We start from the raw sequence: 14,748 nt of genomic DNA on the forward strand, positions 1-14,748 counted from the left end.
GGGTAGGGTAGGATTGGGAAACCCCTCCGTCCCCCTCCACTTCTCACTCCCCTCCCTCCACCACCCCCTCCCTCTCTCTCCTCCAAAATAGGCCGTAGTCAGCATGGTCTCCTCAAAAGGGAAGATCTTTGCTGGCAAATCAGTGAGGAAATAAGGAAGGAGTGTCAGTCTGCAACACACATCAAAGTTGCTGGTGAACGCAGCAGGCCAGGCAGCATCTGAAGGAAGAGGTACAGTCGACGTTTCGGGCCGAGACCCTTCGTCAGGACTAACTGAAGGAAGAGATAGTAAGAGATTTGAAAGTGGGAGGGGGAGGGGGAGATCCAAAATGATAGGAGAAGACAGGAGGGGGAGGGATGGAGCCAAGAGCTGGACAGGTGATTGGCAAAAAGGATACGAGAGGATCATGGGACAGGAGGTCTGGGGAGAAAGAAAAGGGGGAGGGGCAGAAAATCCCCAGAGGATGGGCAAGGGGTATAGTCAGAGGGAGAAAAAGGAGAGAGAGAGAAAGAATGTGTGTATATAAATGAATAAATAACGGATGGGGTACAAGGGGGAGGTGGGGCATTAGCAGAAGTTAGAGAAGTCAATGTCCATGCCATCAGGTTGGAGGCTACCCAGACGGAATATAAGGCGTTGTTCCTCCAACCTGAGTGTGGCTTCATCTTTACAGTAGAGGAGGCCGTGGATAGACATGTCAGAATGGGAATGGGACGTGGAATTAAAATGTGTGGCCACTGGGAGATCCTGCTTTCTCTGGCGGACAGAGCCTGGGTGTTGTATGCTTGGCTTTTCAGAAGGCCTTCGACAAGGTGCCACACACGAGGCTGCTGAGCAGGATAGGAGCCCACAGGATTATGGGGAAGATTCCAGCATGGATAAAGGTGTGGCTGATTTTCAGGAGGCGAAGAGTGGGAGTAAAGGGGAGCCTCTTCTGTTTAGCTGCCGGTGACTAGTGGTGTTCCACGGGGGTGTGCGTTGGGGCTGATTCTTCTCACGTTATACGTCAGCGAGTTGGATGACGGAATTGATGGCCTCGTGGCATCTGGGCCGGGTGGTCTGCACCCCACTTTCTGAAGGGCAAGGCTGAAGAGATGGCGGAGGCATTAGTCACGATCCCCTGAGGATCGACAGGTTCTGGAATGATCCCGGGAGGCTGGAAGGTTGCAAACGTCGCTCCACCCTTCAAGAAGGGAGGGAGGCAGAAGAAAGGAAACTATAGGCCAGTCAGTCTCACCTCAGTGGTTGGGGTCCATCGTGGAGGATATGGTTTCGGGGGTGCTTGGAGGCAGGTGATAAAACAGGCCAAAGTCAGCGTGGTTTCCTCAAGGGAAAATCTTTCCTGACGAACCTGTTGGGATTCTTTGAGGAAACAACAAGCTGGGTAGGCAAAGGAGAATTGGTGGATGTGGTGTACGTGGATTTTCAGAAGGACTTTGACAAGGGGCCACACATGGAGCTGCTGAACAAGTTGTGAGCCCACGGCCTGACAGGGGGGATTCCAGCAGTGGCTGACTAGCAGGAGGCAAAGAATCCCCAACTACAACCCTGAGAGTTATTTCCTTGCCCAAGCATACTCAGTGTATACAAGAAACACATCAGACACAGTGAAAGACCGCACCCAACAGCCACCCGGTGTGAAAAAGACAACAATCTGTGCACATACAAAAGAAACACTGAAATAATCTTAATAAATAAACATCGAGAATGTGAGATGAAGGGACCTTGAAAGTGAGTCCATAGGTTGTGGGAACGTTTCAGTGATGGGGCAAGTGATGTTATCCCCTCTGGTTCAGGAGCCTGATGGTTGAGGGGTGATAACTGTTCCTGAACCTGGTGGTGTGAGTCCTGAGGCTCCTGTACCTCCTTCCTGATGGTTGAGGGGTGATAACTGTCCCTGAACCTGGTGGTGTGGGTCCTGAGGCTCCTGTACCTCCTTCCTGATGGTTGAGGGGGTGATAACTGTCCCTGACCCTGGTGGTGTGGGTCCTGAGGCTCCTGTACCTCCTTCCTGATTGTTGAACATAGAATAGTACAGCACAGTACAGGCCCTTCGGCCCACCATGTTGTGTCGACCCTCAAACCCTGCCTCCCATATAAGCCCCCAAATTAAATTCCTCCATATACCTGTCTAGTAGTCTCTTAAACTTCACTAGTGTATCTGCCTCCACCACTGACTCAGGCAGTGCATTCCACGCACTAACCACTCTCTGAGTAAAAAACCCTTCCTCTAATATCCCCCTTGAACTTCCCACCCCTTACCTTAAAGCCATGTCCTCTTGTATTGAGCAGTGGTGCCCTGGGGAAGAGGCGCTGGCTATCCACTATCTATTCCTTTTAATATCTTGTACACCTCTATCATGTCTCCTCTCATCCTCCTTCTCTCCAAAGAGTAAAGCCCTAGCTCCCTTAATCTCTGATCATAATGCATACTCTCTAAACCAGGCAGCATCCTGGTAAATCTCCTCTTGAGGGGTGATAACTGTTCCTGACCCTGGTGGTGTGGGTCCTGAGCCTCCTGTACCTTCTTCCTGAGAGTTGGACTGATATTTTATCTCTGGCATTCTTGAAGGTCCAGAGAGATTCACGAGAATGATTTTGCGAATGTACGGCTTAACGTTTAAGGAGCATTTGACGGCTCAGGGCCTGTAGTCACTGCAGCAGCAACCCAGAGCCATCAAATACCCCTCTTACCTGAAACCTGTGCCCTCTGGTTCTTGATTCCCTGACCCTGGGGAAAAGTCTGTGCACATTCACCCTATCGGTGCCCCTCGTGGTTTTACGCACCTCTGTAAGGTCACCCCTATGCTTCAGGGAATAAAGTCCCAACCTGCCCGACCTCTCTCCGAAACTCAGTCCCTCGAGTCCCGGCGACATCCTCGTAAATCTCCCTCTGCACTCTCCCCAGCTCGACGGCGTCTTTCCCACAGCAGGGCGACCAAAACCGAACACCGTACTCCAAGTGCGGCCTCACCGACGTCTTGTACAACTGTGACGTGATCTCCCGTCTCCTGTACTCGGTGCCCTGACTGACGAAGGCCGGCCTGACAAACGTCTTCTTCACCGGCCTGTCTACCTGTGACTCCACTTTCAGAGAACTGTGTCCCCGTACCCCGGGGTCTCTCTGTTCTACAACACTCCCCAGGGTCCCTGTCTACCTGTGACTCCACTTTCAGAGAACGGTGTCCCCGTACCCCGGGGTCCCTCTGTTCTACAACACTCCCCGGGGTCCTGACATTCACTGTGAAATCTTCCCGATTACAGGAAACCAAGACTGAACACATTTCTCTCCTCACCCTCTGTACCCCACCGAAACAGTCTCCAGTCCCCCGGCCCCATAATTGCGGATGTTTTGTGGGAGGGAGGTGAGAGAGGGGATATTAGTTTGTACAGAGATATCCTGATGCCAACTTCCCCTCCTATCCTTCTCTCCCCTCCTCTGCCTCCCATCCATCCCTCGCCCCTCTTCCCCCTCCCTCCCCTTCTATCCCCTCACCCCTCCCCTCCATTCCCTCTCCCCCTCTCTTCCACCCTTCTCTCTCCACTCTGTCTCTAATTATCCTTTCTCCTCCCTCCCCTCTCCTTCTCGCCCCTGAATCTCTGCCTCGCTGCCTCGCCCCCTCTCACTCCGATCCTCTCCCCCTGCCTTTACCCCGTTTCCTCATTCACCCCTCTCTCCCATCAACCCTCCTCTCCTTACCTCCACTCCTCCTCCCCCCCTTCGCTCCCCCTTCCCCCCGACCCCCGTCAGGGTCTGAAGCCAAGCCAGCCGTCCCAGAGCACCTACTCGGATCTGCTGTCGGTGATCGAGGAGATGGGACGGGAAATCAGGCCCACCTACGCTGGCAGCAAGAGCGCCATGGAGCGTCTGAAGAGAGGTGGGTCGGGGCGCAGTGGGGGGGAGGGGGGGAGAGAGAAATGGAGAGAGGGAGGGAGGGAGGGAGAGAGAGGAGGGAGGGAGGGAGGGAGAGAGAGGAGGGAGGGAGGGAGGGAGGGAGAGAGGAGGGAGGGAGGGAGAGAGAGGAGGGAGGGAGGGAGGGGGAGAGAGGAGGGAGGGAGGGAGGGGGAGAGAGGAGGGAGGGAGGGAGGGGGAGAGAGGAGGAAGGGAGGGAGGGGGAGAGAGGAGGGAGGGAGGGAGGGGGAGAGAGGAGGTAGGGAGGGAGGGGGAGAGAGGAGGGAGGGAGGGAGGGGGAGAGAGGAGGAAGGGAGGGAGGGGGAGAGAGGAGGGAGGGAGGGGGAGAGAGGAGGGAGGGAGGGAGGGGGAGAGAGGAGGTAGGGAGGGAGGGCAAAGGGGAGAGAGGAGGGGGGGAAGGGGAGAGAGGAGGGAGGGAGGGAGAAAGGGAGAAGGGAGGGAGAGAAGAGGGAGGGAGGGGAAGGGGAGAGAGGAGGGAGAGGGGAGGGGGAAGGGGAGAGGGGGGAAAGGGGAGAGGGGGGAGGGGTGAGAGGGGGAGGGGTGAGGACGGAGGGGGAAAGGGAGAGGGGGAAGGGGAGAGGAGAGAGGGGAAGGGGAGAGGGGGGAAGGGGAGAGGGGGAGGGGAGAGAGGAGGGAGGGGTGAGAGGAGGGAGAGGGGGAAGGGGAGAGAAGGGGGGAGAGGGGAGGAGGAAGGGGAGAGGAGGGAGAGGGGAAAGGGGAGAGGGGGGAAAGGGGAGAGGGGGAGGGGTGAGAGGGGGAGGGGTGAGGACGGAGGGGGAAAGGGAGAGGGGGAAGGGGAGAGGAGAGAGGGGAAGGGGAGAGGGGGGAAGGGGAGAGGGGGAGGGGAGAGAGGAGGGAGGGGTGAGAGGAGGGAGAGGGGGAAGGGGAGAGAAGGGGGGAGAGAGGAGGGACGGAGAAGGGAGGGAGGGGAAGGAGGAGGGAGAAAGTAGGGAGGAGGGAGAAAGTGGGGGAAGAGATGAGGAGGTGAATAAGGGGGAGGAGGGAGGAAGGAGGAAGGGAGAGGGAAGGGGAGGCGACCCTGGGGAAAATCCCATAAAAGGTGGGCACGGAGGTGAGGACTGGCTCCTGTTGGCTCACCATTGCTTCTCCCTCCCTCTCTCCCTCCTCCCCTCGCCTCCATTGTAGGGATAATTCATGCTCGTGCCCTCGTCCGTGAGTGTTTGGCAGAGACAGAGAGAAACGCTCGTTCCTAGTATCCCCCCTCCAACTTCTCCTCCTCACCCTTCCTCATTGTCCGATCTCCCTCCACCCCTACCCACCCTCCCCCTCGATTCCTATTTCTGACCCTCGCCTTTGAACAACAGCGTCCCGACCGGCGCGGGCGGAACAGAGAACCAAGGAAATGATTTCTTCACCCAGCTCCCTCCGGATAAATTTACCGTTTGACAGCGGCTCGGGCCAGCGGAGCAGGAGGGGGAGGTGCTGTTCTCTCACGGAGGGTGTCCCATCCTGGGAAAGGAGAGGAGGTGCCAGACTCCTTGGAGCAGGGGTGCCTCTCACTGGGTGGCCGACAAGCTCTCTTCCTCTGACCCGTCGCGCAGTGGGGAGTGGCCGACATCCAGATACAAAACTCCCCTGCTCCCTCCCGCACCCCACTCCTTCATCGCACCCCGTCTCAGGCTCTCCCGCTAAAGGAAGGCTGGTCTCCTTGCGAACTGGCGAGGAAGCTGGAAAATCTGCCCCGTCTGTCAATAAAGAGGAACTTTTTGAGTATCCGTGTTGGGTCTTGCTGTGCGCTGGGGGACGGGCGATGGGGGAGGTTGGGGGGGTGAGAGAGCGAGTGTTGCGGGCGGGGGGGCGGCTGGGAGGGTTCGGCAGAGCTCATGGAGGGAAGAGGGGCTGAGTGAGGAGGGGAAAGGGGCTCTCCGTCCCATCCTCAGAGAGTGAGTGTCCCACTGAGGGAGACGGGAGGGATGGAAAGAGGGGGTGCAGGGAGAGGGAATGAGTGTTGTAGAACAGACAGACCTCGGGGTACAGGGACACAGTTCTCTGAATGTGGAGTCACAGGTAGACAGGGACCCTGGGGAGTGTTGTAGAACAGAGGGACCTCGGGGTACAGGGACACAGTTCTCTGAAAGTGGGGTCACAGGTAGACAGGGACCCTGGGGAGTGTTGTAGAACAGAGGGACCTCGGGGTAGGGGGACACAGTTCTCTGAAAGTGGAGTCACAGGTAGACAGGGACCCTGGGGAGTGTTGTAGAAGAGAGACCTCGGGGTACAGGGACACAGTTCTCTGAAAGTGGGGTCACAGGGAGACAGGGACCCTGGGGAGTGTTGTAGAACAGAGAGACCTCGGGGTACGGGGACACAGTTCTCTGAAAGTGGGGTCACAGGTAGACAGGGACCCTGGGGAGTGTTGTAGAACAGAGAGACCTCGGGGTACAGGGACACAGTTCTCTGATAGTGGAGTCACAGGTAGACAACAACCCTGGGGAGTGTTGTAGAACAGAGAGACCTCGGGGTACAGGGACACAGTTCTATGAAAGTGGAGTCACAGGTAGACGGGCCGGTGAAGAAGACGTTTGTCACACTGGCCTTCGTCAGTCAGGGCACCGAGTACAGGAGACGGGAGGTCATGTCACAGTTGTGCAAGACGTCGGTGAGGCCGCACTTGGAGTATGGTGTTCGGTTTTGGTTGCCCTGCTGTGGGAAAGATGCCGTCGAGCTGGGAAGAGTGCAGAGGGAGATTTACCAGGATGTCGCCTGGACTCAAGGGACTGAGTTACAGAGAGAGGTTGGGACTTTATTTCCTGGAGTGCAGGGGTGACCTTACAGAGGTAAATTTATGGATGTATTTTAAACTGTGAGAGGTGACAGGTTTTCTCCAGGAGAGTGGGGTCCACCAAGATTTAAACAATGTCAACAGACTTGAAGGTGCAAAGATGTCTGAAAGAGAGAGGAGGAGAGACAGCGAGCTGGAAAAAGGGGGTAGATGTGGAAAGAGAGTTCGAGAAGGGGTAGATGGGGAAAGAGAGGGTTGGAGAGAAAGATGGAGAAGGGGGGTAGATGGGAAGGAGAGATGGGGAAAGGGGATTTGGATGTGGAAAGAGGTGGGACGGATGGTTGGCTGCCTGTTCCACAGGGGTCTGCGTTGGGACCGATTCTTCTCGTGGCACATGGCAATGATTTGGGTGACGGAATTGATGGCTTTGTGGCCAGGTTTGGAGACGATACGGAGATAGGTGAAGGGCCAAGCGGTTTTGAGAAAGCCGGGGAAGCTGCAGAAGGACTTGGCCCGATTGGGAGATCGGGCGAAGAAGTGGCGGATGCAACACAGCGTTGGGAAGTGTGTGGTCACACTCTTTGGTAGAAGGACGAAAAGCAGAGAAAGTTTTTTTTTAAAACATGGGCAGTGGGCGATCTCATTGAAACCTGGGGAATGTAGAAAGGCCACAGCAGAATGGGTGTCTTCTCTGGTGGGAGAGTCTGGGACCAGAGGGCACAGCCTCAGAATAGATTAACACTCGTTTAGACTGTTGGCGGGCGGCTCTCGAGGCCAGGTCATTGGGTGGAGGTTGATGGCTTCCTGATTAGTCCGTGTGTGGACGGTTACGGGGAGAAGGCAGGAGATGGGAACTGAGAGAGATGTGGATCAGCCACGATTAAATGGCAGGGGTGTGGGGGGGGGTCGATGGGCCGAATGGCTTCTGCTCCTGTACCTTACGTCCTTCGACCTCGCTGCCACAGGGCCTCACATCGATGGACTCTGTGTCCGTCTCCCGAGTGAATACGGGCGTGAAGAATCTGTTGAAGATCTCCCCCTCCCCGACTCTCGGCTCCAGGCATGGATGACCATCCTGATCTTCAGTTTTGTCCCTCGATCTGCAGAATCTCTCAGGATTCGCCTTCACCCTGTCTGCTCGGGGTTCATTCCCTCTTTCGGCCCTCTTCATTTCCCTCTAAGCGTTCTGTTTCATTTCTTACACTCCACAGGGATCTCGTCTGTTCCCACCTGCTAAACACCTACTTTTCCCTCTTAACCAGGGCCTCAATCTCTCTCCAAAACCAAGGTCCCCTAAACCTGTTAACCCTGGCCTTTTTATTCTGATGGGCACATGCAAACTCTGAAAATCTGAAAATGTCTCCCACGTTTTGCAGTCCTCCCACGTACCTCGAATTCTCTTGCTATGGCATTCATAGCAAGAGGATTTGAGTACAGGAGCAGGGAGGTACTACTGCAGTTGTACAAGGCCTTGGTGAGACCACACCTGGAGTATTGTGTGGAGTTTTGGTCCCCTGATCTGAGGAAAGACATCCTTGCCATAGAGGGAATACAAAGAAGGTTCACCAGATTGATTCCTGGGATGGCAGGACTTTCATATGAAGAAAGACTGGATCGACTAGGCTTATACTCTCTGGAATGTAGAAGATTGATGGGAGATCTTATTGAAGTGTAGAAAATCCTAAAGGGATTGGACAGGCTAGATGCAGGAAGATTGTTCCCGATGTTGGGGAAGTCCAGAACGAGGGGTCACAGTTTGAGGATAGAGGGGAAGCCTTTTAGGACCGAGATGAGGAAAAACTTCTTCACACAGAGAGTGGTGAATCTGTGGAATTCTCTGCCACAGGAAACAGTTGAGGCCAGTTCATCGGCTATATTTAAGAGGGAGTTAGATATGGCCCTTGTGGCTACAGGGATCAGGGGGTATGGAGGGAAGGCTGGTGCAGGGTTCTGAGTTGGATGACCAGCCATGATCGTACTGAATGGCAGGGCAGGCTCGAAGGGCCGAATGGCCTACTCCTGCACCTATTTTCTACGTTTTCTACCCAGTACACCTTTGCCAGATACCAGCCCGTCTCCGTCCACACATGCCAGATCCTTTCTGACACCATCAGAGATGGCCTTTCTCCAATTTCGAATCTGAACCCACGGACCAGGCCTATCTTCCTGCACGTTTACTGTGAAACTAGTGGCATTATGATTGCGAAATGCAACATACTCTCTTACCCACATTTCTGTCACCTGCCCTGTTTCATTTCCCAACAGCCGGTCAAGTGTTGCATTCTCTCTCGTTGGGAATTCTACGTTCTGATGAAGGAAACTTCCCTGAACACATTTCAAATTCAAATTCAAGATTCAAAGAACTTTACTGTCATTCTAACCATACATCAGCTCTGCAGGGCAGAATGAGACAGCGTTTCCCAGGAGCAGTGCAATCATAACGTAACAAACTCAACACTAAATAATAAACATAACAATAGTAAAACACAACAGCCACATGTCAGTTAAAATCAGTTATAAGTGTCCAGTGCAAGTTAAAAGTGTCCAAAGCAGAGTCAGGTAGAGCAGCTATTTAGCAGTCTGACTGCCTGTGGGAGGAAGCTGTTTAGTAGCCTTGTGGTTTTAGTTTTGATGCTCCTGTAACGTTTGCCCGATGGCAGAAGAACAAACAATTCATGGAGAGGGTGTGAGGGGTCTTTAATGATGTACCGTGTCTTCTGGAGGCATCGACTCTGAAAGAGGTCTTGGACAGAAGGTAGGGAGACCCCAATAACCTTCCCTGCTCCCCTAACCACCCTCTGCAAGGCTTTTTTGTCAACAGAACTGCAGCTGGAGTACCAGGTTGTGATGCAAAAGGTCAGCACACTCTCAACCACGTCTCTGTAGAATGTAGTCAAGATGTTAGTGGGGAGTGATGCTTGTTTAAGCTTCCTCAGAAAGTGCAATCTCTGCTGGGCCCGTTTCACCATCCCAGTGGTGTTCCTGGACCAGGTGAGATTGTCCGAGATCTGCACCCCAAGGAACTTGATGTTTTCCACTCTCTCCACTGTGGAGCCGCTGATGCTGAGGGGTGTGTGCCCAGGCTCCCATTCAATGTGTGAAAAGTCACCCACGATAACAACCTTCTGTATCTTACAACAGCCTGCGATCTCAATAGGACATTCATGGTAAATGGTAGGGCATTGAAGAATGCAGTAGAACAGGGGGATTTGGGAATAATGGTGCCTAGTTCCCTGAAGGTGGAATCTCATGTGGATAGGGTGGTGAAGAAAGCTTTTGGTATGCTGGCCTTTATAAATGAGACCATTGAGTATAGGGGTTGGGATGTAATGTTGCAATTGTATAAGGCCAAATTTGGAATATTGTGTACAGTTCTGGTCACCGAATTATAGGAAAGATGTCAATAAAATAGAGAGAGTACAGAGGAGATTTACTAAAATGTTACCTGGGTTTCATCTCCTAAGTTACAGAGAAAGGTTGAACAAGTTGGGTCTTTATCCTTTGGAGCATAGAAGGTCGAGGGGGGACTTGATAGAGGTATTTAAAATTATGAGGGGGATAGATAGAGTTGACGTGGATAGGCTTTTTTCCATTGAGAGTGGGGGAGATTCAAACAAGAGGACGTGGGTTGAGAGTTAAAGGGCAAAAGTTTAGGGGTGACACGAGGGGGAACTTCTTTACTCAGAGAGTGGTGGCTGTGTGGAACGAGAAGTGGTCGAGGCAGGTTCGATGTCGTTTAGAGTTAAATTGGACAGCTATACAGACAGGAAAGGAATGGAGGGTTATGGGCCAAGTGCGGGTCGGTGGGACGAGGTGAGAGTAAGAGTTCGGCACGGACTAGAAGGGCCGAGATGGCCTGTTTCCGTGCTGTAATTGTTATATGGTTATATCTCGCTGCAAATTTGTTCCTCTAAATCCCTCAGGCTGTTGGGTGGTCTGAAATGTAGTCCCGTGAACAGTGCCCGTACCTTTCTCACTCCTCAGTTCCACCATAACGACTCACTGGACGAGTTCTCCAGACAGTCCTGACTGGGCACTGCCGTGACATTTTCCCCAAAAAAGGAGAGAAGACTGGACCACGGGAGGAAGGGCATACCTCCCCACCCCCTTCGTTAATCCCTCCCGCTCTTGTCGTGTCTGAGACGTCGGAACCCCGGCATATGGAGCTGCCAGTCCTGTCCCTCCTGCAACAAACCCTCGCGAACGTCTGCAGTATGATCATTCCGGGTGCTGCTCGGTGTCCTGAGCTCTGGGTACGTGGAGCTTAGAAAATTAGAGGGCCATGCGGTAGGGAAATCCGAGGCAGTTTCTAGAGTAGGTGACGTGGTCGGCACAATATTGTGGGCCCAAGGGCCTGTAATGGGCTGCAGATTTCTCTGTTCTGTCTGCAATAATTCGTGCATTGAAATATACACAGCTCGGGACATCAGTCGCACCGTGCTCGACCTCCTGGTTCCTGGCTTTGAGGCCTTACCAGCACCAGCCTCCGAAGGGGAGCCCAGGACACGGGGGCACGACTCCAGGATTGAAGGACGTCCGTTTAGAACGGAGACGCGGAGGAATTACTTCAGTCAGACGGTGGCAGATCTGTGGGATTTGCTGCCACTAGCAGCTGTGGAGACCAAGTCATTGGGTGCGTTTAAGGCAGAGATCAATAGGCTCTTGGTTCGCCAGGGCGTCAAAGGGCATGGGGTGAAGGCAGGGGAGTGGGGGTGACCGGAAGAATTGGATCAGCCCAGGATTGAATGGCGGGGCAGACTCGATGGGCCGAATGGCCGACTTCTGCTCCTGTACGGTCTAACACCTCCACTCTGTGTCCCATCCTCTCCCACAACTCCAGTTTCAACCCCACCGTGCAGCATCAACAAACCCTCCCCCTCCAGTTCAGGGGCAAACCGTCCCGTCTGTGCGGGTCCTGGAAGAGAGCCCAATGATCCCAAAATCTCACGGCCTGTCCCTCCTGCACCAGCTTTTTAGCCACGTACCGTATAACGTTTCTAGCACGTGGCACAGGTAGCAACGCTGGAGGTCCCACCCTTCACCTGAGCACCTAACTCCCTGTGCAGAACCTCACTAACCTCCCTTGGCACCAACACAGACCATCAGCTCCCATGCTTACAATTTAAACACCCAGAAATGGATTAGGGATTCTTTCTAATTGCTCACATTCCTGGTTTAACCATTCTTCTCTGGCTTTTTGACATAAGCTTTTAACTTTTTTCATCTAAGGACTTATATTAGATTAGATTATGAGGACACGCAGTCCTCCCTTATTGTCATTTAGTAATGCGTGCATTAAGAAATGACACAATTTGTTCCTCCAGAATGATATGACAGAAACACAAGGCAAACCAAGACTAAAACTGACAAAAACCACATAATTATAATATATAGTTACGACAGTGCAAAGCAATACCGTAATTTGATAAAGAACAGACCATGGACACGGTAAAAAATAAGTCTCAAAGTCTCTCGAAACTCCCATCATCTCAGGCAGACGGTAGAAGGAAGAAAAACTCTCCCTGCCATGAGCTTCCAGCGCCGCAAACTTGCCGATGCAGCCCCCTGGAAGCACCCGACCACAGCCGACTCGAGTCCGTCCGAAAACTTCGAGCCTCCGACACCGAGCACCGTCTCTGCCGGGCGCTTCGACCCCGTCCCCGGCAACAGGCAATAGGCAAAGCCGAGGATCTGGGGCCTTCCCCTCCGGAGATTCTGGATCGCACGGTAGCAACAGCAGCGAAGCAGGCATTTCAGAAGTTTCTCCAGATGTTCCTCCGTGCTTCTCACAGCTGTCTCCAGCAAATCAGGATTGTGCACGGCCCCTACTTACAAATACGATATCATTTCGGAGCAGACGCGCACGCTGCGTCGTGCTGCCATCTTCCCCTCCCCCCCATATTCTATAGGATTTGCTTTCTTCCGTCTCCTTTCTACCATTAGATTTGTTTAATGTGTACAGTGAAACAGTATCACAAAAAATAACAGACATCTTGGGAATCAAAGTTGGCGGTGAAAACATCAATAACTTTAGATGTGCGGTTGACACTGTGTTAATTGCAAGTACGGAGGATGAACTACAAAACTTAACAGATATAGTTGTTGAAGAAAGAGCAAAAATGGGTCATCTATCAATTGCAAAAAGACAGAATGTATGGCGATATCCAAAAAGAAGGAAATTTCTATCTGCAGGCTGGGAATAAACGGAGAAGACATAAAACAAATACAGAACTTTTGCTACTTAGGAAGCTGGGTGACATCAGATGGCAGGTGCGATTTGGACATCAAAAGAAGAATAGGGATGGCGAAAGACACCTTTACGAGAATGAAGAGTATACTGACCAACACTAAACTAGGCATGACAACCCGCCTCAGAGTACTGAAATGTTACGTTTATCCAGTTATGTTATATGGCTCAGAATGTTGGACAATATCTAGTAACATGAGGAAACGAATTGAAGCAGCAGAGATGTGGTTTTTTTGAGGAGGATGCAAAGAATATCAGGGACGAAACGAATATCTGACGAGGATGTCATGAACAGAGCAAAGCACAAAAAGAGAAATAATGTATGAGATCATGAAAAGGCAACGTAACTTCATTGGACATGTGATGAGGAAAGAGGAGTTAGAATACACGGTAATTAGGGAAAGATTGAAGGGAAGAGGAAGACAAAGACAAAGACAAATGATGATGGAGACAACAGCCAGAGAACTGGAAATGAATACTAATGAATTAGGTTCACCAGATTGACTCCTGGGGTGGCAGGACTTTCATATGATGAAAGACTGGATCGACTAGGCTTATACTCGTTGGAATGTAGAAGATTGATGGGAGATCTTATTGAAACGTATAAAATCCTAAAGGGATTGGACAGGTTAGATGCAGGAAGATTGTTCCCGATGTTGGGGAAGTCCAGAACGAGGGGTCACAGTTTGAGGATAAAGGGGAAGCTTTTTAGGACCGAGATGAGGAAAAACTTCTTCACACAGAGAGTGGTGAATCTGTGGAATTCTCTGCCACAGGAAACAGTTGAGGCCAGTTCGTTGGCTATATTTAAGAGGGAGTTAGATATGGCCCTTGTGGCTAAAGCGATCAGGGGGTATGGAGGGAAGGCTGGTGCAGGGTTCTGAGTTGGATGACCAGCCATGATCGTACTGAATGGCAGGGCAGGCTCGAAGGGCCGAATGGCCTACTCCTGCACCTATTTTCTACGTTTTCTACCCAGTACACCTTTGCCAGATACCAGCCCGTCTCCGTCCACACATGCCAGATCCTTTCTGACACCATCAGAGATGGCCTTTCTCCAATTTCGAATCTGAACCCACGGACCAGGCCTATCTTCCTGCACGTTTACTGTGAAACTAGTGGCATTATGATTGCGAAATGCAACATACTCTCTTACCCACATTTCTGTCACCTGCCCTGTTTCATTTCCCAACAGCCGGTCAAGTGTTGCATTCTCTCTCGTTGGGAATTCTACGTTCTGATGAAGGAAACTTCCCTGAACACATTTCAAATTCAAATTCAAGATTCAAAGAACTTTACTGTCATTCTAACCGTACATCAGCTCTGCAGGGCAGAATGAGACAGCGTTTCCCAGGAGCAGTGCAATCATAACGTAACAAACTCAACACTAAATAATAAACATAACAATAGTAAAACACAACAGCCACATGTCAGTTAAAATCAAGTTATAAGTGTCCAGTGCAAGTTAAAAGTGTCCAAAGCAGAGTCAGGTAGAGCAGCTATTTAGCAGTCTGACTGCCTGTGGGAGGAAGCTGTTTAGTAGCCTTCTGGTTTTAGTTTTGATGCTCCTGTAACATTTGCCTGATGGCAGAAGAACAAACAGTTCATGGAGAGGGTGTGAGGGGTCTTTAATGATGTACCGTGTCTTCTGGAGGCATCGACTCTGAAAGAGGTCTTGGACAGAAGGTAGGGAGACCCCAATAACCTTCCCTGCTCCCCTAACCACCCTCTGCAAGGCTTTTTTGTCAACAGTACTGCAGCTGGAGTACCAGGTTGTGATGCAAAAGGTCAGCACACTCTCAACCACGTCTCTGTAGAATGTAGTCAAGATGTTAGTGGGGAGTG

At 52.1% G+C, this 14,748-nt stretch overlaps 1 protein-coding gene across 1 annotated transcript in view; it reads left to right on the forward strand.

Moving 5' to 3' along the window:
• Positions 1-5,201, forward strand: part of LOC134341798 (uncharacterized) — a 15,050-nt gene extending 9,849 nt beyond the window's left edge. Inside the window, exons 5-6 of the mRNA XM_063039729.1 lie at positions 3,752-3,878; positions 5,060-5,201. Coding sequence (XP_062895799.1) covers positions 3,752-3,878; positions 5,060-5,127 — 195 coding nt within the window. The 3' untranslated portion in view covers positions 5,128-5,201. The remainder of the gene's footprint in view (positions 1-3,751; positions 3,879-5,059) is intronic.
• Positions 5,202-14,748: the final 9,547 nt, after the last annotated feature.

This window comes from Mobula hypostoma, unplaced genomic scaffold, assembly GCF_963921235.1.
Source record: "Mobula hypostoma unplaced genomic scaffold, sMobHyp1.1 scaffold_66, whole genome shotgun sequence".
NCBI lineage: Eukaryota > Metazoa > Chordata > Chondrichthyes > Myliobatiformes > Myliobatidae > Mobula > Mobula hypostoma.